The sequence below is a fragment of the Chanodichthys erythropterus genome, chromosome 10 (genome assembly GCF_024489055.1).
Source record: "Chanodichthys erythropterus isolate Z2021 chromosome 10, ASM2448905v1, whole genome shotgun sequence".
Taxonomy (NCBI): Eukaryota; Metazoa; Chordata; class Actinopteri; order Cypriniformes; family Xenocyprididae; genus Chanodichthys; species Chanodichthys erythropterus.
Window position 1 is genome coordinate 4386969 of NC_090230.1, and position 25655 is coordinate 4412623.

A 25655-nucleotide genomic window follows, 5' to 3' on the forward strand; every position below is an offset into this window, starting at 1 on the left:
TCACATACTCAGCTTCATATGAGTGGTGGTTATCCGCCAAAAGTTTTACAAATAAATATCTATTAGTTAGGCTAACTTATTCAGTTAATACATTTTTATTATATATGCACAGAAAACCGCTGCAGCAATACGTAGTAACATTATTAAAGGAGTTTTACATGAATCACAAACTTCATGTAAAGCGACGAGAAAATAAACCATCAGTGAAAAGTAGTGCGTAGTGGCGGACATTTTTCAGTAGTCTAACGTTATATCTCTTTCTGTAGGTCACGTCATCGTTGTACCAGAAGGTGGCGGTGCAAGTACTGTCTTTATGAGTGAGTCAGAATCATTAACTGAACCGATTCGTTCAAACACGCTGATTCATCCAGTGAAGTAACTGCCAATTTTGTGCAAAACTGAGGGTTCTGCTCGTAGGGCGCCACAGCACAAGACACAGATCCGTTCATGGAGCTCCTAACAAGCTGATAGACTGAAGTGTGTTAAATACAGAATACATACAAACAAACTGTGCAGTACTGTGGTCCAAAATCTGATCTAAGCTAAGAAATAAAAAAACATAACCAAACTTTCAATAGAAAGAACAATGGGTAATTGGCAACTTTCTAGCCGAGTAACAAACACGTAAAAGCCTCCAACCTTAAAATTTTATGTGGTTCTTATAGGGGATGTTGTTGTGATTTATCTCTGAGCTTGGTGTTTTTTAATCCCTGTGGAGAAAATAATTTTATTTCATTTCATCAGAAAGACAAACATTACTGTACCATTACATCCACTGAACACCAAAATACTAGCCTTCAATGTGCGCATGCGCCTTAATACATTATGTGCGTAACGTAAATCTACGACGTCATTACGCTAGACTCTGATCTAGAGGATTTTTGGCATGGTCGAGCATAATAAGTGACGAGTTCAGCCGAGGACCCTGGAACAAAGGTAAGTTAGAAGTTACCTTTAGATATTTATTATGGAAGAAGGCAGTCTCTGTAAAGGTGCCCTTCACAGATTAAGACACAAATCAACTGTGAGCTCGAGCTGAGGCAGGTGAGTCAATGTGTCAAGCAGCAGAGCAGCTGCTATTGATGTAACGTTATAGATTTATCAGTAACACACGACAGTCAATAGAAGTGTTTGTCTGATTTAAAACAGGCTGCATTTGTTGTGCAGTGCAGTGGTGTTTACGTTTAAAAGAATCGAGCTCTTTTACTGCGATTTGTTTTCTTGAGTTGAACAGGCTGTTTACTGCAGCCAGCATAATATTAGTTTACATGACAGCTTACTTTTCGTGACATTTGACCTGCGTTTATGTTTAACACGATCTCATCACGGTGAAATAAATGTGGGTTTGCATTTGTATCAAAATTAAATTTAAATGTCATTGATAGACTGGTGGTGGTGTAGTTAAAGATTAGGTTGGGGCTCAAAGTCAACACGTTTTTTTAAACGTTTTTTGTTAAAACGCTTGAGAACTTATTGTGGCCGGTTGTATACACTGCTAAGACTAGACTTAAAAGAGTTTTTTTTCCCCCTTTAAGACTATTTTTTTTTTTTTTTTTCCAAGTAAGTTTACATAAAAGCGTTGAGTAGTCTCATTTGAAACCCCAAAGAACGACTGCCCCTTGATTAACCAGTTGGCTGTATATGCAACTGGCCCCAGAAAAAAAGGTCAATCACAATAATGGGAAGAACTGGATATAATGTTTAAAAAGATGGCCCTTATTTTCTGTTAGCAGATTATAACTTGTGTATTTTGATTTCAGGGGTGAAATATGACCTGAACGTGTGTATATGTTAATAATAAATGGTCTGGTTCTACAGCACAGTGGAGCAATATGTTGCCTGATAAAGATGGACCGAATGGAGGCGGAGGAGTCCGGGACAACACCGGGACAGAAGACCCTTCAGTGTCCCTGTTCAGAGAATACCTGCGGCTGAAGACTGTCCACCCGGAGCCTGACTACGGTACCTGAGGAGAGACCTTCTCACCTCACCAACAGGATATTAATAGTGTTTCACCATCTAGGTTTAGGTTTATGACTACAGTTAACCTTTGCCCAAGAATTTGTGCTGACCCCTAAGATGTCTAGAAATGTTGTCTAGGTAGGCAGATAACTAGTTTTAAGTCTGGCTGCTTTGCCTTGAAAGGTGTTGTAAAGCATTGCCAGTGACATCCATCCAAAGGGCATTAGTTGATCTCTGACCTTTGTCTTAAAGTGTTGAATACTAGGAGTAGGGTAATCACTCAGTTGTATAAATGTTTAATCTAAATTGTTTGTTATAATATATGCTGAAATACAAAAGAGTCTTAAAGGGAAAGTTCACCAAATAATGAAAGTGTCATCATTCTAATGACGTTCCAAACCTGTATGACTTTTTTCCTGCTATGGAACGTAAAATTTAAAACAGACCATTCTCAATGTTTTCTATGTTCTACTCATAGACTGTAAAAAGGTTCTACTGAAGAAAGAAAGTCATACAGGCATACGACATGAGCAACCAATTGTGGCATTTTGCCAGATGAAATAAAGTATTTTTGTAACATATTAATCATTTAAGTTCACACTAAAGGCTGAGAAGCAGCTATTTAGTTTCTAGTTTGTTTGGTTACACCATTTATTCTTAACGCAGAACTAGGCAAGTAAATCATAATGTAACACAGTCACATGATATTTTGTTTGCATTTTTTGTTTACTTTTTTATCCAGTAAGCAGCTTTTATAAACCATACCTGTTGAAAAGCCAAGCATGTGAGTTGATCTTTTATTTTTGTTTCGGGGAACTGTCAGTTGTAATACATTTTCATTGAAATAAGATACATAAATATCATGAAATAAAATAGTATTGTATATGTATTTAACAAGGGGTATTGGTTTTATCAATTTGTGAATTCGTTTTTAATTATTTTTTTATTTATTATTTATTTATTCTTTGGATTGTTTTTATTTTATTTTATTGCTACTTATTAATTTTAAAAACGAATACAATAAACTGTAAAAATGTATTAATTTTACACTTATTTTAATCAATATTTTGATAACACTTTATCTTAAAGTGACGTAGTTGCACGTTACATGTACTATGGTTGTACTTTAGTAATAAACAGTAAGTTAAGTGTAATAAAGCAACTAAACCCTAACCCTATAGTAAGTACGTGTAGTTAAATAATATTACTCATTATACTTGTGTAATTACACTGTAACAATTTCACCTTAAAATTAAGTGCAACAGTTTCTTTTTTTTCTATTGTATTTCAGTTACTGAGGCTTTCGTAAATATTTTGTTTTTACATAGGGTTATATTTGGACTAAATTTAATGATGCAGTGCTTAAATATTTAGTCGTGCATAAATTAGGTGCTCAAATATGCCACAACTATATTGTAAATTGTGCATAGCTGGTGTAACTAGGCCCTGGTCTTTCTAATTTTCCTACTTTACAAACCTCCCCAAAGTAAAGAATGCAAATAGAGATTCAAGCGTAGTTCAGAGGAATAATTCATGGCATATTGTTCATTAATTTCCAGACAAAAAGGTGCATTGTCTTTTGTTGATAGTGTAGTGATGAATGAAGCACAGCTCAAACAGAAATCACTTTCAAACTAAACAGCTTTCTGTTGGTCAAAGCGGTAAATCTGCACAACCAACTTGAACCTGTCCTTATGTGACATTCCCAATCGTGTGGATTCCTGTTGAAATGACTGGATTTCGCCCATGAATATTTACAGAACAACTGTAAATATGACCATATCTTAATGTCTCTTTCACAGTGGGAGAGCAGGATTAAAAAAAAAATCCAAGTCTTCTGATGTTTTTGTCAAGTGATACAATATTTGACAAATGTAAATAGAGGATGATAAAAAAAACTTAGTCTCTGAAAGTGATGGAAAATGATTATATGAGACACAACCTTTGGTTATAACAAATGAAAAGTTGCTGAGTATCATATCTGGGATCTGTAAAATAAATCTGTCACTTTGTCAATCAATCATTGTCAGATGCTGCTTTAAGATTCCTGGAGCGGATGGCAGAGGAGCTTGGTTTACCCATGAAGAAAGTGGAGGTAATGATTTATGTGAAAGGAGTCGACTAATACCCTGTTCCTGGATCTGTCTAACTTTCATCATGTTCTCCATCATGCACATCCACATTAATTTAGCCTTACACCAACTCTTATTCTCAGGTGTGTCCCGGTCGAGTCGTCGCAATCATCACATGGGTCGGCACCAGGCCAGAGCTGAAGTCTGTCGTGCTGAACTCACACACTGACGTTGTTCCTGTGTATGAGGTACTGTCATAACACATCAATCACCACACAGATCAAACAACATCTCACTTATATACTGTGTGTCCATCTGCTTCAGGAACACTGGAAATATGATCCATTTGCTGCTGTTAAAGATGCGGATGGCAACATCTATGGCAGAGGATCTCAGGACATGAAATGTGTCACGATACAGTGAGTTTGAAACGCCTCCATTGTAGTCTTGAATTTTCTTCTGGGAACAAACACGTCAAAATATTCCTAATTTAAATAATTCCTGCCCAAGAAAATAAAGGGGTGGGGCCTGGTTGAGTTGGTAGTGTTTTGAAACTCGTGGTGATGGTAAGGGGCAGGACATTTCCCAAACATGATCAAAGCGATTGACCAATCACAACACATGCACATTGTGTGCTTTTTAAAAGGAGGGTCTTCCTTGAGACAGGAACTAAACAGAGCTTTACTGACAGAGGTGCTGCAGCATTGGTCTGACAAGCATTGTCTGAAAGTTTAGGATAGTGTAAAAAGCTAGTACGTATGAAAATTGTACAGATCATATTTCTTGAATTCTATCTTCTGTCTATACAGCTTTAAGAGTAAAGTTAAAATTTCAATGATATTTCCTGGGCAATAAAAGTTTATAAGGTCAATAGTGTAGTAATGAATGAAGCACAACTCCCACAGAATAATTTTTAAACGGAGCAGCTTTCTATTGGTGAATGCAGCAAATTCACATGGCCAACATGTTTTGAATTCTTGTTCATTTTGCCCTGCAGGTACATTGAGGCAATTCGCAGACTGAAGGCGGCTGGGAAGAGATTTCCTCGCACTATCCATTTAACATTTGTCCCAGGTCAGACCTTACCAACGTGCTCTGAAATTTGAGTAATGTACCTTAAGCCACGGTCCCATTAGCGAAATTTCACAGGCAAAATGGTCCATTGTCTGTTGTCAGTAGTGTAGTGATGTACACAAATTCAAGATCACTGTCAAACCAAGCAGCTTTCTGTAGCTTTCAGCTTGAACTCATTGCTGAATCAGTGTGGGGAAATTTTTCGAAAAAGATCGAAAAAGAAACTGTGGCTCTTTTTCCTCCATCATAAATGAGTTGCATCGCAGAGTGGCAAATCCAGTAAATGCTGTCATGTAATCTTGCCTTTTCAGAACCGCCAAACCAACATTTGAGATGCTAGGATACGATTGGTCTGCTGGTTAGTCCAGTTATCCAATCAGATTATCTGTTGAAGCAAAATTGGGCATTGAGGGATTTATTCGGTAAATGTGCTTACATCATAGTTTATGCACGTCTTCTTATTGGATAAAAAAAAAATCAATCCACCTCAATTGAGAGCGTACGTTTTTATGCAAATTTTTAGAATTTATGCACATCTCGGCATTTCCAGCAAAATCAGTTTTAGCAAAAAGTTTCATTGGTGCTGCAATAGAAGCTACTTTCCCTACAAACTTATGGTGTTTTTAATGTTCTCGACAGATGAGGAGGTCGGTGGACACAAAGGAATGGAAACATTTGTGAAGCACCCTGAATTTCACAAGTTGAACATCGGTTTTGCCCTTGATGAAGGTAAACAATCTTGTAGATTCAGTCTTCTAGTTCCTGTGGGTGCTTTAGTACACTCAAACATGTAGACAGCGAGGGGTGAATCTGTATATACAGTTACACCATTCTGTTCACACCATGAACAGAAAGGGCATTCAAATACACAACAGTACCAGTCTGTGCAATCCAATCTGCATAAACTTCAATACAGTAAGCTGAATTTAAACAAGAATGCACCAATATTAAGAAGACTTCTTGCCTTTATTTGTTCACAGGTTTGGCAAACCCAACTAATGCCTATACTGTCTTCTACGGAGAGAGAAACCCCTGGTGTGAGTATCACATATGCCAGTAGTCACATTTACTGTCTGTGTGTGTCTGTGTGTGTGTGTGTGTGTGTGTGTGTGTGTGTGTGTGTGTGTGTGTGTGTGTGTGTGTGTGTGTGTTTTCATGTTAATAAAGATGTGCTTTGTGCTGCAGGGATCACAGTCCGCTGTCCAGGAAGTCCAGGTCATGGCTCCAGGTTTGTGGAGAACACAGCAGCAGAGAAACTAGTGAGTGTGCATAGAATGTCATGTGACCAAACACACTGGAATCTGATGTTATAGGCAGTTGATGTGAAGTGTAATTTGCAAAGAAAAATGGCAATCAGTGATTTTCTCTCTTAGATTTTCCCTATTTCTTACCCGACCCTTCCTAACCTTTTGTTTTATATATATATATATATATATATATAATATATATATATATATATATATTAAAAACAAAGCCCTTTGTTTATATACTGCTCAAAAAATTAAAGGAACACTTTTAATCAGAGAATAGCATCAAGTCAGTTAAACTCCTGGGATATTGATCTGGTCAGTTAAGTAGCAGAGGGGGTTGTTAATCAGTTTCAGCTGCTTTGGTGTTAATGAAATTAACAATAGGTGCACTAGATGGCCACAATGAGACAACCCCCAAAACAGGAATGGTTTTACAGGTGGAGACCGCTGACATTTTTTCCCTACTCATCTTTTATGACTGTTTTCACTAGTTTTGCATTTGGCTAGGGTAAGTGTCACTACTGGTAGAATGAGGCGAAACCTGAACCCTACAGAGGTTGCACAGGCAGTCCAACTCCTCCAGGATGGCACATCAATACATACCATTGCCAGAAGGTTTTCTGTGTCTCCCAGCACAGTCTCAAGAGCATGGAGGAGATTCCAGACAGGGAGAGACAGGCAGTTTCTCTAGGAGAGCTGGACAGGGCCGTAGAAGGTCCTTAACCCATCAGCAGGACCAGTATATGCTCCTTTGTGCAAGGAGGAATAGGTTGAGCACTGCCAGAGTCCTACAAAATGACCTCCAGCACCTCCACTGGTGTGAATGTCTCTGATCAAACAATCAGAAACAGACTTCATGAGGGTGGCCTGAGGGCCCGACATCCTCTAGTGGGCCCTGTGCTCACTGCACGTCACTGTGGAGCTCGATTGGGATTTGCAATTGAACACCAGAATTGGCAGGTGACAGACGTTAAAGGGTCTGGAGAAGCCGTGGAGAATGTTATGCTGCCTGTAACATCATTCAGCATGACCGGTTTGGTGGTGGGTCACTGATGGTCTGGGGAGCCATATCCATGGAGGGACGCACAGACCTCTACAGGCTAGACAATGGTATCCTGACTGCCATTCAGTATCGGGATGAAATTCTTGGACCCATTGTCAGACCCTACACTTGTGCAGTGGGTCCTGGGTTCCTCCTGTTGCACGACAATGCCCGGCCTTATGTGGCGAGAGTATGTAGGCAGTTCATGGAGGATGAAGGAATTGATACCATTGAATGGCCCCCACGCTCGCCTGACCTAAATCCAACACCTCTGGGACATTATGTTTCGGTCCATTCGACACCACCAGGTTGTACCTCAGGAGCTCAGTAATGCCCTGGTCCAGATCTGGGAGGGAATACCCCAGGACACCATCCATCGTCTTCGTCTCATTAGGAGCATGTTCCGACATTGTCAGGCTTGCATACAAGCACGTGGGGGCCATACAAACTACTGAGTACCATTTTGAGTTGCTGCTGTGAAATTTCAGCAAAATGGACTAGCCTGCTGCATCATTTTTTCACTTTGATTTTCGGGGTGTCTTTGAATTCAGTCCTCTGTAGGCTGATAATTTTCATTTCCATCAAACGATGTGGCATCCTTTCATTCCCCAGTCCAAATCATTATAGATATCCAGCATGATATTTTTCCCCATTGAGATCTGATGTTTTCAAAGTGTTCCTTTAATTTTTTTGAGCATTGTATAATATATATACATATTATTCAGAAAAAAATATTTTAAATGGCTACAAAAAAACAAATGTTCTTTTGACCTGAAAAAAATGTATCACTGTTTCCACAAAAATATGAAGCAGCACAACTGTTTTCAACATAAAATGTTTCTTGAGCATCAAATCAGCATATTAGAATGACTTCTGAAGGACCATGTGACACTGAAGACTAAAAGAGTAATGATGCTGAAAATTACTTTTTACTATATATTCATATAGAAATCAGCTCTTTTAAATTGGAATAATATTTTACTTTTTTATCTAATAAATGCAGCCTTCGTGAGACTTCTTTCATAATATTTTTAAAGTCTTACAGACCCCAAACTTTTGAATGGTAGTGTAATTCATACTTCTAATTGTCCATAAACATAAAATGAAATTATTTCAGCATCAATAAGCAGTAAAACTACTAAAAAGCAATAAAACTACTTTAAACCGCATTTCCAGAATGTATAATAGTTGCGGATATAGTTTTCATGTTCAGACCTCATAGCAATTGAGAAACTACACAAAATATTTGTAATTTTAAGAAATCTGTAGGATTTATGAACCAATGAATAAAGTTGTTTAAAGTTGTGATAAACTTGTTAATATACAAATATATAAATTTTAACCTAAACTTTTTTTACTGTTTGTGATGAATCTGTCTCTACTGTGTCACAGCGGCGAGTTATAAACTCTTTCCTGGAGTTCAGAGAGAAAGAGAAACACCGGTGAGCTTTATTCAGAGGTTCACTTTTAAACAGGGGGTTACAGGAGAGCTGGTAATTGTGAAAATACACCCATCTGTGTGATTTGCAGGCTGAACACCAATGAATGTTTCACTCTGGGTGATGTCACCACAATTAACATGACGATGGTGAAAGGGGGCGTGGCTTATAATGTGGTTCCAGCAGAAATGGACGTCAGCTTTGACTTGAGAATCCCACCCACTGTTAACCTGCAGGTGTGTATCTGGACCATTACATGGGACCTGTTTTTCTCTTTTTTATGAAATTAATTTGCTTTGAACTGATTGTCACTTCTAGCTCTGTTTTATTCTGCAGGAGTTTGAAGAGAAGATAAAAGCCTGGTGCAGAGAAGCTGGTGAAGACGTAACATATGATTTTGCACAGGTTAGGTTTATTTTTAAACAAAACACAATTCCAAATGGCTTGATCTCATGTCTGGTTATTTCATGTGCCTGCCAGGAGACTTAGGGTCTGTTTACATGCACCATTTTCAACGTTGTGGGGGCCTGAAAATGCAAACTTTTGAATACAGGTTATCATCTCTGTGTGAGCTACAAAAACATGAATTTGTTAAAACTGTGACGTCATGCGCATGTGTATTATGTGTTCAGTTCACTTTACAAAGTGACATCGCCAACTACTGGCCTGGCATGAATAATATACCATTTTTAGTTGTTTTCGCGGAACCATGTGAACGGGAATCATTTAGAAAGTCTGTACACAAAAAATGCAAACAGTAAACTTTTCAGTTTTTAGTACATCATAGTCGTTTAAACATACTCTAAATCCATTGGATGATTTACCTTTGACATTAGCCAAAATTCTGTTATGTAAAATATGACACAAAAAAATTAGTGAATACAAATATCTCATCATATGCAAACATACTAACACAAAAAGTTACTTCAAATATTGGCTTGACAAAGCCTTGTCAAAAGTTGCTGATGCTGTTATTAAAAGTTGAAATAGATTTAAAGTTATAAAAGCATGATGGTTGGATTGGTGATTTAAGAAGTTACTGGCCATAAATATTTCTTTCTGCCATGAAACTATTTATAATTTTTCATTATTTTTATTTTTTATGTGTTAATTTATTAAATGTATTATATATTTTATTTTGCATGATTTAAAATAAATCTATTTAGAAAAAAGAAAATACTTTATATATATATATATATATATTTATACACTAAATCCAGAAGAACTGATGGTGAGATCAGATATCTGTGTGGATCCTACCAGCTGTTGTCAAAAATCTCCCTGAACTATTACAATTAATGGAAAAAGGAATGTTTGGAAATGTAAACTGATTTCTTACTGACACACTACAGCAAAATATATAAATGCAAAACTGGCTTAAAACCATTTTTTTGTGTGTGAAAATACTAACTTATATATAAATACACTATATTGCCAAAAGTATTGGGACACCCCTCCAAATCATTGAATCCAGGTGTTCCATTCACTTCCATGGCCACAGATGTATAAAATCAAGCACCTAGGCATGCAGACTGCTTCTACAAACATTTGTGAAAGAATGGGTCACTCTCAGGAGCTCAGTGAATTAAAGTGTGGTACCGTGATAGGTTGCCACCTGTGCAATAAGTCCATTCGTGAAATTTCCTCACTACTAAATATTCCACAGTCAACTGTTAGTGGTATCATAACAAAGTGAAAGCAATTGGGAACATCAGCAACTCAGCCACGAAGTGGGCCACTTAAAATCACAGAGCGGGGTCAGCGCATGCTGAGGCGCAGATTGCCAGAAGTCTCCAACTCTCTGCAGAGTCAATAGCTTCAGACCTTCAAACTTCATGTGGCCTTCAGATTAGCTCAAGAACAGTACGTAGAGAGTTTCATGAAATAGGTTTTCAGGGCCGAGCAGCTGCATCCAAGTGCAATGCAAAGTGTCGGATGCAGTGGTGTAAAGCACGCCGCCACTGAACTCTAGAGCAGTGGAGACGTGCTCTCTGGAGTTACGAATCACGCTTCTCTGTCTGGCAATCCAATGGACGAGTCTGGGTTTGGCGGTTGCCAGGAGAACAGTACTTGCCTGACTGCATTGTGCCAAGTGTAAATTTGGTGGAGGGGGATTATGGTATGGGGTTGTTTTTGAGGGGTTGGGCTTGGCCCTTTAGTTCCAGTGAAAGGAATTCTTAATGCTTCAGCATACCAAGACATTTTGGACAATTTCATGCTTCCAATTTTGTGGGAACAGTTTGGGGATGGCCCCTTCCTGTTCCAACATGACTGCGCACCAGTGCAGTGAGTCCTGACCTCAACCCAATAGAACACCTTTGGGATGAAGTAGAGTGGAGACTGGCCTTCTTGCCAACATCACTGCCTGACCTCACAAATTAAGAAAAAACGCATTAAGAAAAAAAGATGTTTGTCCACATGATTTGGTTTCATATCTGTTGCTTTTTCTTCCTGCTTTTCAGAAACACATGGACCAGAATTTCACGTCCACAGAGGAGAGCGACCCCTGGTGGCACGCGTTCAGCTCTACCTGCAAAGCCATGTGAGGAAGAAGCACAGACATTTTGTGAGCATGTGTGTTTTTAGTTGAATGTATGTGACTCTGTCCTTCTCGTGATAGGAATGTGACTCTGAAAAAGGAAATCTTCCCTGCTGCCACAGATAGTCGCTTCATCAGGGAAGTAAGTGAACTTCACTTCTGTCTGCAAGAACAAAGAACCTGGCACATTCTCTAACAAGTATCTAAAATAAACCTACACTGTGTTACAGTTTTTTACAGGCGCTAGGACATATTTCTCAATACTTAGGTCACTTTTGCAAAACTCTTCACACAGTGAGCACAACAGAAGTCTATGTGGGCTAAACTGAGGATCAATTATCGTTGCTTTGGCACAAAATGCATTCAATGTCTACATCTCTCAAATTTCATGAATTCTTTTTTTACTCAGACACAACAACTGCCAAAACTCTTTGTACGTACAGGCCAATTTGCAAATGCTTACATACTGTTTTCAAAACTGTGAAACTTATGTTCAAAACAATAACATAATACAAAACTGAATAAGACAGCAATTTGCTACATTCCTACAGTAATATTTTAATGAAAAATATTTTAAATCTTAAAATTAAATGCTATAAAAACAATTAAATTGTATCTGTATCAGTGCATGGTGTGTATACAAATTCTAGTATTTTGGAATTCCTAAAAAAATACAAATAAATAAACGGCATAAAATATTGGTGAATTCTGCATAATGTCTGATTAATTTTAGTAACATATATTGCAGTGAATTATAAACCGAGTTATGTCCTTGTTTTACACAAGAAAACATTGTATAATGCTACATGTTGTTAGTATTTTTTATAGGTCATTTGATTTGTGGGTGACAAAGTGTGTTTGTCGGCTGTCAACCTTTGCTAGTGCTCTGGAAGAATGAGTTGATTTGAGACCTGAATGAAGTGTTTTGGTAGTTGTAGTGCATTTTGGATGTGAAATGAACTGCTTTGCCAAGATGAAAGTTGATTAGGAGAACTGTGTGAAGAGTTTTGCAAAAGTGACCTAAGTATTGAGAAATGTGTCCTAGCGTCTATAAAAAACTGTAAATATATGAGCATATTATGCTCATAAATGTTGTGTAACATAAGAATTGTGTGTTTTTGTAGGAAGGTCTTCCTGCCATCGGTTTCTCTCCGATGAACCTCACCCCCATCCTACTTCACGATCACAACGAGTACTTGAATGAGCAGGTGTTTCTGCGTGGCATCCAGGTGTACGAGCGCCTTGTGCCGGCCCTAGCCAGTGTGGAACCTCTGAGCGGAGAAGTGTAGATCAACACCCTCTGTCTCTCCTTCTATAAATCTCTCTCACACACAGCTGCTTCTGCTCACCGTGCTGATTTTCGCACATATCGAAAAATACTTCTGCAGTAACACCAAAGATTGGGCTGATCCCATATAATGAAGATCTTTAATGAACTCACTTCAACTCAGGAGTTCCTTCCTTTCAATGATGTCTTAGAAATGCTTTTAAGTCTTATTTGTCAGGTGATAACTAGAATTAGAAGCTGCTATAAAGAGTTTTTAATTGATAAAGGTTATAAATTCAACACTTAATTCAGGCAGTTTGTGTCTCTTATATCTAATGAGAAAAGGAAATTATTTCAGAGACTCAAATCATATAGCTGTGCTTGACATAGATGCATTATATTTTTTTAATACAAATAATTATGATGCAAAAATATAGTTATATATACACTGAAACTGTGTGTGGGTCATTGATTACTATGATACTACACAATAATAATTATACACAATTATTTCATGTGTTTGAAATCTCTTTAATTGACTGGTGCTACTTTGCCCTCCTGAATAAACAAAAAGGGTACCATATATCAACACTGTCTGAAATTATTATTATTGATGTGTGTATTATATTATTTTTTCTTAAGAGAGCTTGAAATAATGTAATTAATATATGTCATTAATTTATAAGTCAAATTATTTAATTTAGCTTAATTATTAATTTTATTATTTTAAGTTAGACACAGCAAGTTTGTCACTCAAATAAATGTAGCTGTAAAGTTTTAGTTTGAAGGTGAATTTTATCTTTGAGAAACCTTGTGTTTTGGAATTGGGTTTATGACATTTCTATTTTTCTGTTTTTATTTTGTCTTCAAATACACTGTTATTAGCCTATTGTTATAAACAAATCCCAGTCTTCCACAAGTACCCAGATTAAACTTTTTAATGTTTCTATATTTCATCATGGGTTAAGGCTACTATTAGACATGCTACTGGATGGATGGATGGATGGATGGATAGATATTATAATATGTATCCTACAGATATATAGTATTTTTACTCTTGATTCCAGCTTGATTGGAAACAACACACAATAAAACACAAAACAATACAAAAAGTTTCAATGCACGTCACACATGCTCTTGGTAAACAAATATGCTAACATTTTTTATTAAACATTTCCAATACAGTTTTAATGTGATATTCACAAGAATAAAAAGGTGTTTATCTGTTTGCTTTAACAAAAACCCTGGGACATAAAAGATCCAGAAAAACAGTAATACAATATAAACAGTAAGTCAAGTTCAGTTCATTTCAATTCAAGTTCTTTATTGTCATTGTTATCAATAACAATGAGATAACATTAGAGAATCCTACAATGTAAAAAATTAATGGAATTGAAAATGATCAACCTAGAGGGGACTGAATTCAAAGACACCCCGAAAATCAAAGTGAAAAAATGATGCAGCAGGCTAGTCCATTTTGCTGAAATTTCACTGCAGCTACTCAAAATGGTACTCAGTAGTTTGTATGGCCCCCACGTGCATGTATGCAAGCCTGACAACATCGGGACATGTTTCTAATGAGATGACAGATGGTGTCCTGGAGTATTTCCTCCCAGATCTGGACCAGGGCATCACTGAGCTCCTGGACAGTCTGAGGTCCTGGTGGTGTCGAATGGACCGAAACATAATGTCCCAGAGGTGTTCTGTTGGATTTAGGTCAGGCGAGCATGGGGGCCATTCAATTGTATCAATTCCTTCATCCTCCAGGAACTGCCTGGATACTCTCGCCACATGCATTGTCGTGCACCAGGAGGAACCCGGGACTCACTGCACAAGTGTAGGGTCTGTCAATGGGTCCAAGGATTTCATCCCGATACCTAATGGCAGTCAGGATACCATTGTCTTGCCTGTAGAGGTCTGTGTGTCCCTCCATGGATATGCCTCCCCAGACCATCAGTGACCCACCACCAAACCGGTCATGCTGAACGATGTTACAAGCAGCATAACATTCTCCACGGCTTCTCCAGACCCTTTAACGTCTGTCACCTGCCAATTCTGGTGTTCAATTGCAAATCCCAATCGAGCTCCACAGTGACGTGCAGTGAGCACAGGGCCCACTAGAGGATGTCGGGCCCTCAGGCCACCCTCATGAAGTCTGTTTCTGATTGTTTGATCAGAGACATTCACACCAGTGGAGGTGCTGGAGGTCATTTTGTAGGACTCTGGCAGTGCTCATCCTGTTCCTTCTTGCACAAAGGAGCAGATACTGGTCCTGCTGATGGGTTAAGGACCTTCTACGGCCCTGTCCAGCTCTCCTAGAGTAACTGCCTGTCTCTCCCTGTCTGGAATCTCCTCCATGCTCTTGAGACTGTGCTGGGAGACACAGAAAACCTTCTGGCAATGGTATGTATTGATGTGCCATCCTGGAGGAGTTGGACTGCCTGTGCAACCTCTGTAGGGTTCAGGTTTCGCCTCATTCTACCAGTAGTGACACTTACCCTAGCCAAATGCAAAACTAGTGAAAACAGTCATAAAAGATGAGTAGGGAAAAAATGTCAGCGGTCTCCACCTGTAAAACCATTCCTATTTTGGGGGTCATCTCATTGTGGCCATCTAGTGCACCTGTTGTTAATTTCATTAACACCAAAGCAGCTGAAACTGATTAACAACCCCCTCTGCTACTTAACTGACCAGATCAATATCCCAGGAGTTTAACTGACTTGATGCTATTCTCTGATTAAAAAGTGTTCCTTTAATTTTTCTCACTACATTGGGATAAAAGCTGTGGGCCATTCTGGTGGTTCTTGCTTTGATGGCCCAATACCATCTCCCTAAGGGGAAGCAGGTGGAACAGGTGATGTGCTGGGTGCGACTGATCTCGCAGGATGTTATGCACTCTCCTCAGACAGTGGATGGTGTAGACGGTGTTTATCTCTAGGAGGTTGGTTCCGATGATTTTCCCCACTGTCTTCACCACCCTCTGGAGTGCCTGCTGTTCAGCCTTAGTGCAGCTGGAAAACCATACCAAGTGTACATAGTTTAGCATGCTCTCAATATCACAGTGGTAGAAATTCACCAGGAGCTGCTTAGGAAATTTAGCTCTCCTCAATTTCCTCAGGTAGAAGAGGCGCTGTTGGTCCTTTTCAACAGCTGAACTGGTGTTAATGCCCCAGGAGAGGTCCTCAGTCACAGACAGTCCCAGGAACTTAAAGCTAGGAACTTGCTGTACCTCCTCGCTTCCAATGAAAAGTGGAGTGTGGTTAAGTTGTCCCTTTTTCCTAAAATCCACAGTCACTTCCTTGGTCTTATTGGTATTAAGGGGCTAGGTTGTGCTCCTTACACAATGTTGCCAGATGTTCAACCTCCTTTCTATATGCAGCCTCATCATTATTGGTGATAAGTCCTAACACTGTAGTGTCATCAGCAAATTTAATGATGAGATTAGATAACAAAGAGGCTAGGAAGTCATGTGTGAAGAGCATGTAGAGTAATGGGCTAAGCACACATTCTTGGGGGGCTCCAGTATTGATAACTAAGGTGGATGAAATGTGCCCACCAACTCTCACATACTGCGAGTGATTGGTTAGGAGGTCCAAAATCCAATTGCATAGTGAGGTGTTTAATCCTAGTGAGTACAGTTTAGCTGTAAGTTTGTTTGGCCGAATTGTGTTAAAGGCCGAGCTGAAGTCAACAAAGAGCAGCCTTGCATAGGTGTTTTTGTGCTCTAGATGCTGAAGCAGGGTGTAGATCGCAATAGAAATTTTTCTCTAAAAGCAAATTGATACCAGTCCAGTGTGGGTGGTATGGCATTTTTGATGTGTTTTTGATACTAATCTTTCCAGACATTTAGCCAGTATGAGTGTAAGCACCACAGGCCTGTAGTCATTTAGGCAAGTTATCCTGGAACTAATTTGGCACTTCTGAAGCATGCTGGAACCCAAGCTGATGACAGCAAGATGTTATAGATTGTGGTGAAGACTTCTGCCAGCTCTCCCGCACAGTCCTTTAGCACCCTACTCAGTACTCCATCCGGCCCAGTCGCTTTCCATGGATTGATGTTGCGTGGACAGATTCTCACCTTGTGTGTACTCAGGACTGGGGCAGTGTCACTGGAGGGCATGGGAGGTTGTACCGGGTCATTGTTGTCCCTGTCAAAACGGGTATAGAACAGGTTTAGATCCTCAGCTAAAGTGACACTGTTGAGGGAAATGTCTTCTTATAGTCTGTTATTGCCCTGACCCTCCCACACCTGCTGTGGATTTGTGGAGTTAATAAAATAGGCTTCAATCTGCCTTTTATGTTCTAATTTGGCAGATTTGATTCCTTTCCTTAAAGCAGTCCTGGCTCTGCTATAAGTTTCCTGTCCCCAGATCTATATGCTTAATCCCTAGCCTTGATTATTTTTTGTACCTTATGTGTCATTCATGGCTTTTGATTTGGAAACACATATTTTGTTCCAGGTTGAAACACTGTCTACACAAAATTTGACATAGTCCATAACTGAGGTAGTGTATTCATCCAGAGACTCCTGTGTAGGTGTACCCTGACCTCTAAATACCTCCCACTTTGTGAAGTGAAAACAATCCTGGAGCTGAGGGATAGCCGCCTCAGGCCACGTTCTTACTGTCCTGACCACAGGTGCAGCAGTTTAAATTTTTGGTGTATACTGTGGATGTAGCAAGAGTGAAAGGTGGTCTGACAGGCCCAGGTGTGGGTAAACCTGGACTCTATATGCATCCGCTACATTAGTATACACCTGATCCAGCGTTTTATCCCCTCTAGTTGCACAGTTCACATTACGATGGAATTTATAAGTCTTCTGATGCGGCAGGACAGCTTTTTGTGTGGAAAAATATACATTAACACAAATTACATTTGGTTTTCTGTAGATAAAATTTGTCTAAATCCTAATGCAGCCTCAAGGTGGCACCATATGATTCGGTATCCCAGCAGGATGTTCGCTCTGTGGTCTCGCTTGTCTGGAGGAGAGTGTTTGACCAGGGAAAAAAAATGTGCCTTTACTTTTTTGGTTGATTTTTTAACATATGTTAGAAACAATAAATATGTAAATTCTACAGAATTTTAAGACAATCTCTGCAACTATGTCTCCTCTATGATTTTATGAATCCAAGTTTAGAGAAAAAGACTTGCCTTTAAATATTTATTGTCAAGCATTCTTTCATAAAGAATGTCCCAATTCAATTTTTGATTTAGAGTAACTTTCCTGTCTAATATGTTTATTAGGACATCTTGGGTCAAATATATCTCAACATCTAAAAAAAACATTTAAGTCTTTTTTTCTGTTTATTGTGGTGGCCTCACATTAAAATAAACCCAGAAGGAATAGCTTTGATCACAATTTAAAAAAATATATATATCAATACATTTTAATTGTTCTATCAAAGTAATGGTCTCAAAATCCACTCTTGGAGGGCCGCTGTCCTGTAGAGTTTATCTTCAACCAGATCCAACTCACCTGCTTGGAAGTTTTGTGATTAATTAGGGTTGGAGCCAAACTATGCAGGGCTGTGGACCTCCAGGAGCTGAGTTTGAGACCATTTAATCAAAGCCATTCAGCTAAATTAACAACAAAAATTTATCCTGTGTTCATGCCATTCCCCTAGAAAAATATATTTGTTGTTTATGGTAATCAGTTTATTGTTCAAGCATGGCCTTTTAAGGTGCAATGACAAGCAACAATATCCAGCAATATCCTATATGTCCTTTGCTTATATGAAGAAACATAGCTTCACTTTTTTACTCTTCAACTCATGCAAACAAATAACCATGTTTTGTGTCTACTGAAAAGCATCAAAGAATCTGATAAAAAATTATGCCTAACCACTGGTGGGTAGGTCTCATTAATACAAAGGCACCATCAGCAACTGTGAAATTAAAGAAAGTGACAAGATGCCAAGTCAATTTTCAAACACTTTTTAATTTATTCTATTCTTGGTAGACACTGCCATTACAGTATATGCCGAATATGTTTTTGTAAGAAAAATATCCATATCCACAAACTTTATAAATTCAAATAACTAGCTTCCAGCGGACGACCGAACACAGAATGCACAAATGATCTTACGCAGAATGTGCAAGCTTTCTTACAAAAATGCATCCCTTCACTTCAAAAGGCCTTTATTAACCATCTGGAGCCATATGGAATATATTTTTTATGGATGGATGCATTTTTATTTTTATTTTTTTTGTTCCCATTCACAACCATTATAAAGTTGAAGAAGAAGCTGGTCAGCCTTTCCTGCCTCCTCAGAAAGTCCTGGCACCATTAGAACTCTTTTGGTTTGAGGGTCATGTGAGCTGCCTGAAAACTGTGTTTCATCTTGTGCAAAGAAATCTGCTGACATGGTAAAACAAACAACAACAGCAATACCAGCAAAATCTGGTTCTGTGAGTTGCAAAAGAGAGGAAAACACTCAGGTCTTTCAAGAAGACACCCCCCTGGGAGGTTTTATCTCGCCCCCTCTACCTCCTCGATTGTTATGTTTTGGAAGACAGGTAGGCGGTCAGCCTCAATAAAAACTATTCTGCAGCTTTTGCAAGTCACTCTACTCCAGGCGACCTACACACAAAACATTTTGAGCATTCTGTATGAAAATTAGAAGTGGACAGTCCATTTGTAAATGATCAAAAACACTTCCCAAGAATTCCTGGGATAGCATTTTAACCTCAGACTGACTCCTCAACAGCAGAAGAGCTCCTTGGCCAGCTATCCATGGAACATTGCTCATCTTCCTCCCCCTCAAGAGGACATGCTGGTAATTTAGCATATCCAGCTTCTTGAGTTGGCACTTCTCCTGCAGATCCAAGATGGAGGCCATTGGTACCTCAGGCTTGAGTACTTATGGCTTCTTTAATCTTAAGATGCTGTTTGTCCAATTTTGCACATTCCCTGGTGTTCACCAAGTTTTAAGCTCAAATGTAACCATCAATGGAATAAGTGGAATGGCTGTATCTCAGCTCTGGAAAGACCTAACAAGTCCTGTCACCATTTCAGTCTCCAGAAAAGGATTGGAGAAAATTTTACCCTTGTTTGACACAAAATGAAACTCATTATTCTGAAAGGGAAGGTCCATATGTGTGCAGTAGTGCGCATTTGAAGTCTCCACGGCAGTGTATCCCAACACTGTTCCTGAAGGCACACCAACAGTGCACATTTTGGATGTCTCTCTTATCTGACCCCTCTATTTCTGGTCTTGGAGTATCTACTAATGAGCTGACGAGTTCATCAATCAGGTGTGTTTGATTAGGAATAGCTCAGAAATGTGTAGTGTTGGTGTGCCTCCAGGGTTGGGAAACACAGGGGTGTCCAATCCTGCTCCTGGCGGGGCTGCCTTCCGGAATAGTTTATCTCCAGCACACCTGTCAGGAAATTTCTAGTGATCATGGAGACCTTAATTAGCTGATTCAGATGCATATAATAAGAACTGGAGGTAAACTCTGAGGGGCAATGTCCAGGCAGGATTGGAGACCCCTGCTCTAGAGCATGGGGTTCTTAACTCTGGTCCTCGAGATCTACTTTCTTGCAGAGTTTACCTCCAACCTTGATAAAGGTCACGTGCTAGTAGCTTTCTAGTAATCCTGAAGACCTTGTTTAGCTTGTTCAGGAGTTGGAACTACAGTGTTTGAAGGGAACAACCATTTGTAGTGGTGTCCAAAACCATAGTGGACGCTATCGAATGCACTCATTCAATCCCGCAATGCACTGTAATAACGAGCGTACAACCGATGTACGCTCAACGGCTAGAGAGTACCCATAATGCACTGTCAGAGTCGGGTGCCGAATGAATTCCCGCATCTAACCAGAAGATGGTGCCGCAGCTGGATCATCCATCCTTCCATTTTCCAAAGTGCTGGTCCAATGTGGCTACAGCGTAATATCATACAGGTATAAATTCCTTTTTAATTAGTTATTAAATTGTTTAATTAAGGTTTATATGTAGGTTTGATATGTAGGTTATGAAACAGCAAGCACAAACTATGCAAAAGCGGCAGCCTTCTGACACAGTGTCCGAATTCACGCACTCATTTTTATTCACTCCCTCAAGTGCACTGTTAGTGGACTAATGTAGGGAATAGCGCATGAGGGTATAGGGGGCGATTATGGACACAGCCACCGAGGGCTTGAGAATTGACCTCTGTTTTAGAATTCCAGAGCTGAAATATGAAGATAAGCATGCCTACTTCCAATCTAACTAAAGGGCTCTCAATATTAGGTTCATGGACAGTCAAAAAACAAGTGTTACTGTATATTGATGCACGTGACTCAGAAGGAGAAGCAGAGCATGAAATAACCTTAAACGATGTCCACAAATCAACCTATCTTGCTTTATTCCATAAAAATACCAACTTATGAAATAGGCAGCACTGGTTTACATCCCTATCATTTCACTTTCATGCTAGGGAGCTTTGCACTCAAACACGCTACATTTAACCCATCATTTACATCCCTACTATTCCTTAGAACAGAACAAACACACATGCACATGATAAGGGGCAGATGAGAAGGCCTTGGATTTACTCAAAAAAGTATGAGTGAAAAAAGTCACATGGCGGAAACTTATGAATAATTTCAGTGATATTAATCTATCTACAAATCTCATTGATGGAACCCACATTCCTGCTACAGTTCCTTCTGTCTGTGAATGTTAAATGATAATAGTAAAATAACATTAACATTAATATGCAGGTAATAGAAGGGCAATTTGTCTGGCAAGTCACAGCTAAAGCAATAATTTGCAACTCATTACTTTTCTCAGACTACAACTAGACAATATGTCATGGATGCATACCACATTATCACAAATATGAGTCATTGTGCCACAAGTAGAAATTATGCCACATCAAACACATACAGTTGTTTGATGGGGGGGACTAACCTTTCTTGCCCTCTCTGATTATCCTTTTCCGTGACACTGGGTTTCAATAAGCACAATTAAACCTAACCTGCTGCACGACACAAGTGAAGTCCAGGTTTCCATGCATATTTCTTGCCCTCTCTGATGCCCGCTGAACCCATTAGACACAGAGAAGGCAGGGAGGTCAGAGATGTGATCACTTAGCCTAAAGAAAGTTCATAACTTCATCGTTCACATTTTGTTTATAATTTCTTCTTTATGTCCTGAAAAAAAATAAAATAAAAATACAACAAATTTAAGATCACTATTTTTTAAGAAAAAGATTAATTTGAGTCACTTTTTATCATATTTACATTTTTACATTTTATTCCTTTGGAGTTATAGTTACTAAATGAATATGTTATTTATTATATTTCACTTTAAAAATAGTAGCCTATGGTTGTTGTTGTTGTTGTTTTCAATGTACACTAGATTGACTATACTTCGATGTACACTTTTCAGTTTTTTTCAATGTACACTAGACTCTGCGTTTTTGCCCTATTGTTGTTCTTGAAAGAAATGATATTTACACATGTCACTGACCTTCTGGGTTTATATATTCCCAAACAGATGTTCTCTCTTAAAAACACTACAGTTATTTACGACCGGTTCGCGAATTGTTTCGACCGAATCATTAAGAAGTACCGGCTCAACAGAACGACTCATTAGCGAGTGGCCTACTGAACTGGAAAAGAATGGAACCCGTGATTCAGCGCCTCCTATCGGCCGACCGCAGATCGCATCTGCTCCACATTTTCTTTTGAAGCGAAGCTCCGCCTCTGACCATCGCAAATCTGTGTATGTGAGAGATGAGCAGGAGCAGAAAGCCGTCCGGACTGTGTGCATGAGAACTGAGGTCCAGAACCATCCCAGTCCAGCTTGAGTGTCGGTTCGATGATGGCCGCGGCTGTGGAGAGAGGAGGGGTCCGAGCCGCCTTCATGAACCCGGGTGTCGGTGCACCCGCTCCAGCACCCGCTGCTGTTGCGCCCGGAGGATCAGCCATGGCCGGAGCTGTGGGTTCGGGCTCGGGTGCGGCGGGTTCGGGTCCCATCATGCCTGTGCCCATGAATTTGTTTGCAACGTGGGAGATTGACCGCTCATCTCCGAGCTGTGTTCCGAGGTACATCAAACCTAATGCTACTGTTCATGCGTGTAAATAAAGCTTCAATATTTATCAAACACTAATGCATTTGTCTGGTTGCATGCTTTTCTGTGCATGCAACACGGGCTTTAACTCACGCATGTTATGCTTGAGGTCAAAACAAAACTCATGCGTTGTGTTGCGATGGTAAATATACACATGGAAACATAAATATGTTCATTTTAAAGAACATTTATGCTTGCAAGTGTCTGTATAGTCACAGAAAACATCAATAGTTGACCGGATTTATGTGCTTGTTTGGTAAAGCAGGTCACAACAAATAATATTCATGGGATGCTGTGATGCTGTAAATCCTAATTTATGGAAACATGTTAGAGTGTTTATATAGGCAGTTAGGCACATTGCTTTGTGTTTAGTTTGGTTTACATACACACAAACCCACAGTTAGTTAACATATTTTAAGTGTCAAATAAACACCCACTAAAGTTAAAGCATTGCAAATCAAAGCTTGAGAAAGCCTATTAATAACTACATAATCATTGTTTGGGTTTTTTCTTTGCCAAAAAGCTCTTGTGCCACATTTCAATATCAGTTTTCTGATATATGCCATCAACATGCCGCTTTGTCTCATTACAGTGCATTAATATCATGTAATAGCAACTTTGCATATATTTACTGAAAAATTAGGATGGAGGCTTTTTAAGTCTGGAGCAATTGTTGGTCTCAAAAGCCCCTTTGTATTCATTACAGTCAAATCAATGCAAATTTGAGCTTGTTGTAATAACCATTATAAATGCCATTTGTTTGTAACAATGCATATTCTGCATAATTTTAAGAATGACGTCCACATTGGGTTATAAACATACAGAAGGCTTTTAACCAGTTTTATATGCTGTATTACATGATTATAGCTGTTGTTGAACTGGCACAGAAGTGTGGCATGTTTTTGTGAAAGCAAATCCTTCAATATAATGTTGCCGCAAGATAAATTGTGAGGGAGTTGATCAACTCTACATGTGCACTATGTATAGACCTCAGTAAACACCCAGTATATCTCTTAGGGTGTAATAAAATGACTTTTGATGTGCTCATAATCACAATATTTATTCCATTTCTTCCGTTATTCCACTCTGTTATGACCCAAACTATGTCCAGTATTACGTATTACTGTATTTCAAAGAGTTCTTCAGAGAACATCTTCATGACAGTGAAGTTAAAAGATTGGCTAGATGTTGTACACTTTCAAGGGTAGTAAGCAATTCTGTCATTCTATTCTCATTTTAAAATTCCATTTAGCATTGGCCATTGACAAAGTTTGGACCTTTTAACTCGCAATTACGAGTTTATCACAATTCTGAGAAAAGAAGTGAGAATTGGTGGATATAAACTCATAATTCTGAGAACAAAACTCTGAATTGCCAAATACAAATTTGCAGTTTATATCTTGCAATTCTGACCTTTTTTAATCAGAATTGTGAGATATTAACAATTGCGAGTTATAAAGTCCCAATTGCAAGATATAAACATTTTTTGAGATAATAGTTATTAAAGGGATTAAAACAATTAAAAACAATTTAAGTCACGCAGTTAGATGATCTTAGAAGTCCAGGCTGAGTACATCAGAGAAGGCAGAGAGAATAGAGACTCACTTTGCGTTTTCAGTGAATTATTTATTCCAGTGTGTTTCGCTTTAAAACACAAGCTCTGTAATTTTCTGTGATTGTTTCTGAAGAGTGCGAAATACTGTGAAATACTGTACAGACTGAATGGAACGTCAAATCGTCCCACAGCTGTATGGCCAGATGATACACAAACCAGCGTCTTGCTAGTAAAGTTTTGATGGATGCGATTTGTAATCAAGGTAAAAGGTGATTGCAGTAATGTACAGGAGTCGTACAGTAAACACACGTGAGTCTGTTATTATTGCTCTCGACACACTGGTTGCACATTGTATTTATGCTCAGGCACATTTCAGTACATTCACGTTGTTTCCATACACATTCATTATAATTTTTTAATTTGTCATGTGTATGTTGCTGTTTTTAATAATTCTGAATGGATCCACATACTGTAGTAGGCATATGCATAATGCATTCATGTCAAGGCGGTTGGTTTAAGGTTGTTTTTGGCATCTCCATGTGGTCCTGTTCGGTATCGCAACTTGATTTGTCTAACATGTAAACAAGCTCTTTGCTGTTGCGCTGTACACATACTGTACACCAGTGGTTCCCAAACAGGGTACGCGTACCCCTGGGGGTACATACAACAGGTCAAAAATCTAAACATGCAATACTGGCAGTATTTACTCTATTTTGCAACAAAATCAGTGCTTGAATTGGGCCGGTACGCGCCAGTACGCACTTCTCTATTTTATTTTTTTTATTTTTTAGCATACTGCCAGTTTTCCACGCGTACCAGCACTTCCGACATGTTGCTCCCTTCCTCTGGGACGCATTTTGAACAGAGCATCGGGGGTATTGCCACTTTTATGTTTCCACTTTAAGCACTGAACAAAATAATAGTTACAATGAAAGCCACAGCAGATCTACAGCACACATCAGTGTTTAGTGAACAATTCTGCAGCTTTGAACAAATCGGGAGAGTCAGTCATTCAATGATTCATTCATAAATACAGTAGTTGCTTCGTTACTGAATGAATGACTTGATTAGTTTATTATTTAAAGTCTCACTTAGTTTTTACTATTATTGCATATTTCTCAATTGAACATTTTTTTTTTATTTAAAACATTTATTTATTTTATAAAGTTAAACTGGAAAATCAATTTAAGGGGCAAATGTTAGGGGGTACGCAGAAGGATGGAAAACCCCTCAGGGATTTTTGTTTTTTGGAGTTTCCAAGTGTTCTTTTTTGGAAAGAAACCTAAATTTACCTTGAAAAAAGTTTTGTGAGAATAACCCTTCAATCTGATGGTTTACTTTGCTGGATATAGAAAATGATGACAAAATTAACGTGTTAAACAAGATAAATAGT

The 25655-nt window shown here is 38.8% G+C and overlaps 2 protein-coding genes across 4 annotated transcripts in view; both read left to right on the top strand.

Moving 5' to 3' along the window:
* Positions 1-805: 805 nt before the first annotated feature.
* Positions 806-13381, top strand: acy1 (aminoacylase 1). Of its 2 annotated transcripts, none has more exons than XM_067398511.1 (15): positions 806-936; positions 1819-1962; positions 3993-4057; positions 4178-4282; positions 4359-4453; positions 5032-5108; positions 5748-5837; positions 6089-6145; positions 6294-6367; positions 8793-8842; positions 8931-9075; positions 9176-9244; positions 11302-11381; positions 11460-11520; positions 12503-13378. In XM_067398511.1, the coding sequence occupies exons 2-15, from the start codon at positions 1833-1835 to the stop codon at positions 12665-12667; spliced, it is 1263 nt and encodes a 420-aa protein (XP_067254612.1). In that variant the 5' UTR covers positions 806-936; positions 1819-1832; the 3' UTR covers positions 12668-13378. The 2 variants fall into 2 exon arrangements, with proteins under 2 accessions (XP_067254612.1, XP_067254613.1); XM_067398512.1 differs by having other exon boundaries at positions 911-1044; positions 12503-13381.
* Positions 13382-22399: 9018 nt separating this feature from the next.
* Positions 22400-25655, top strand: part of si:ch211-126j24.1 (phosphofurin acidic cluster sorting protein 2) — an 86910-nt gene continuing 83654 nt past the window's right edge. For both annotated transcript variants that reach the window (XM_067398513.1, XM_067398515.1), the window contains exon 1: positions 22400-22681. In XM_067398513.1, the coding sequence (XP_067254614.1) occupies positions 22455-22681 (227 nt within the window). In that variant the 5' untranslated portion in view covers positions 22400-22454. The remainder of the gene's footprint in view (positions 22682-25655) is intronic.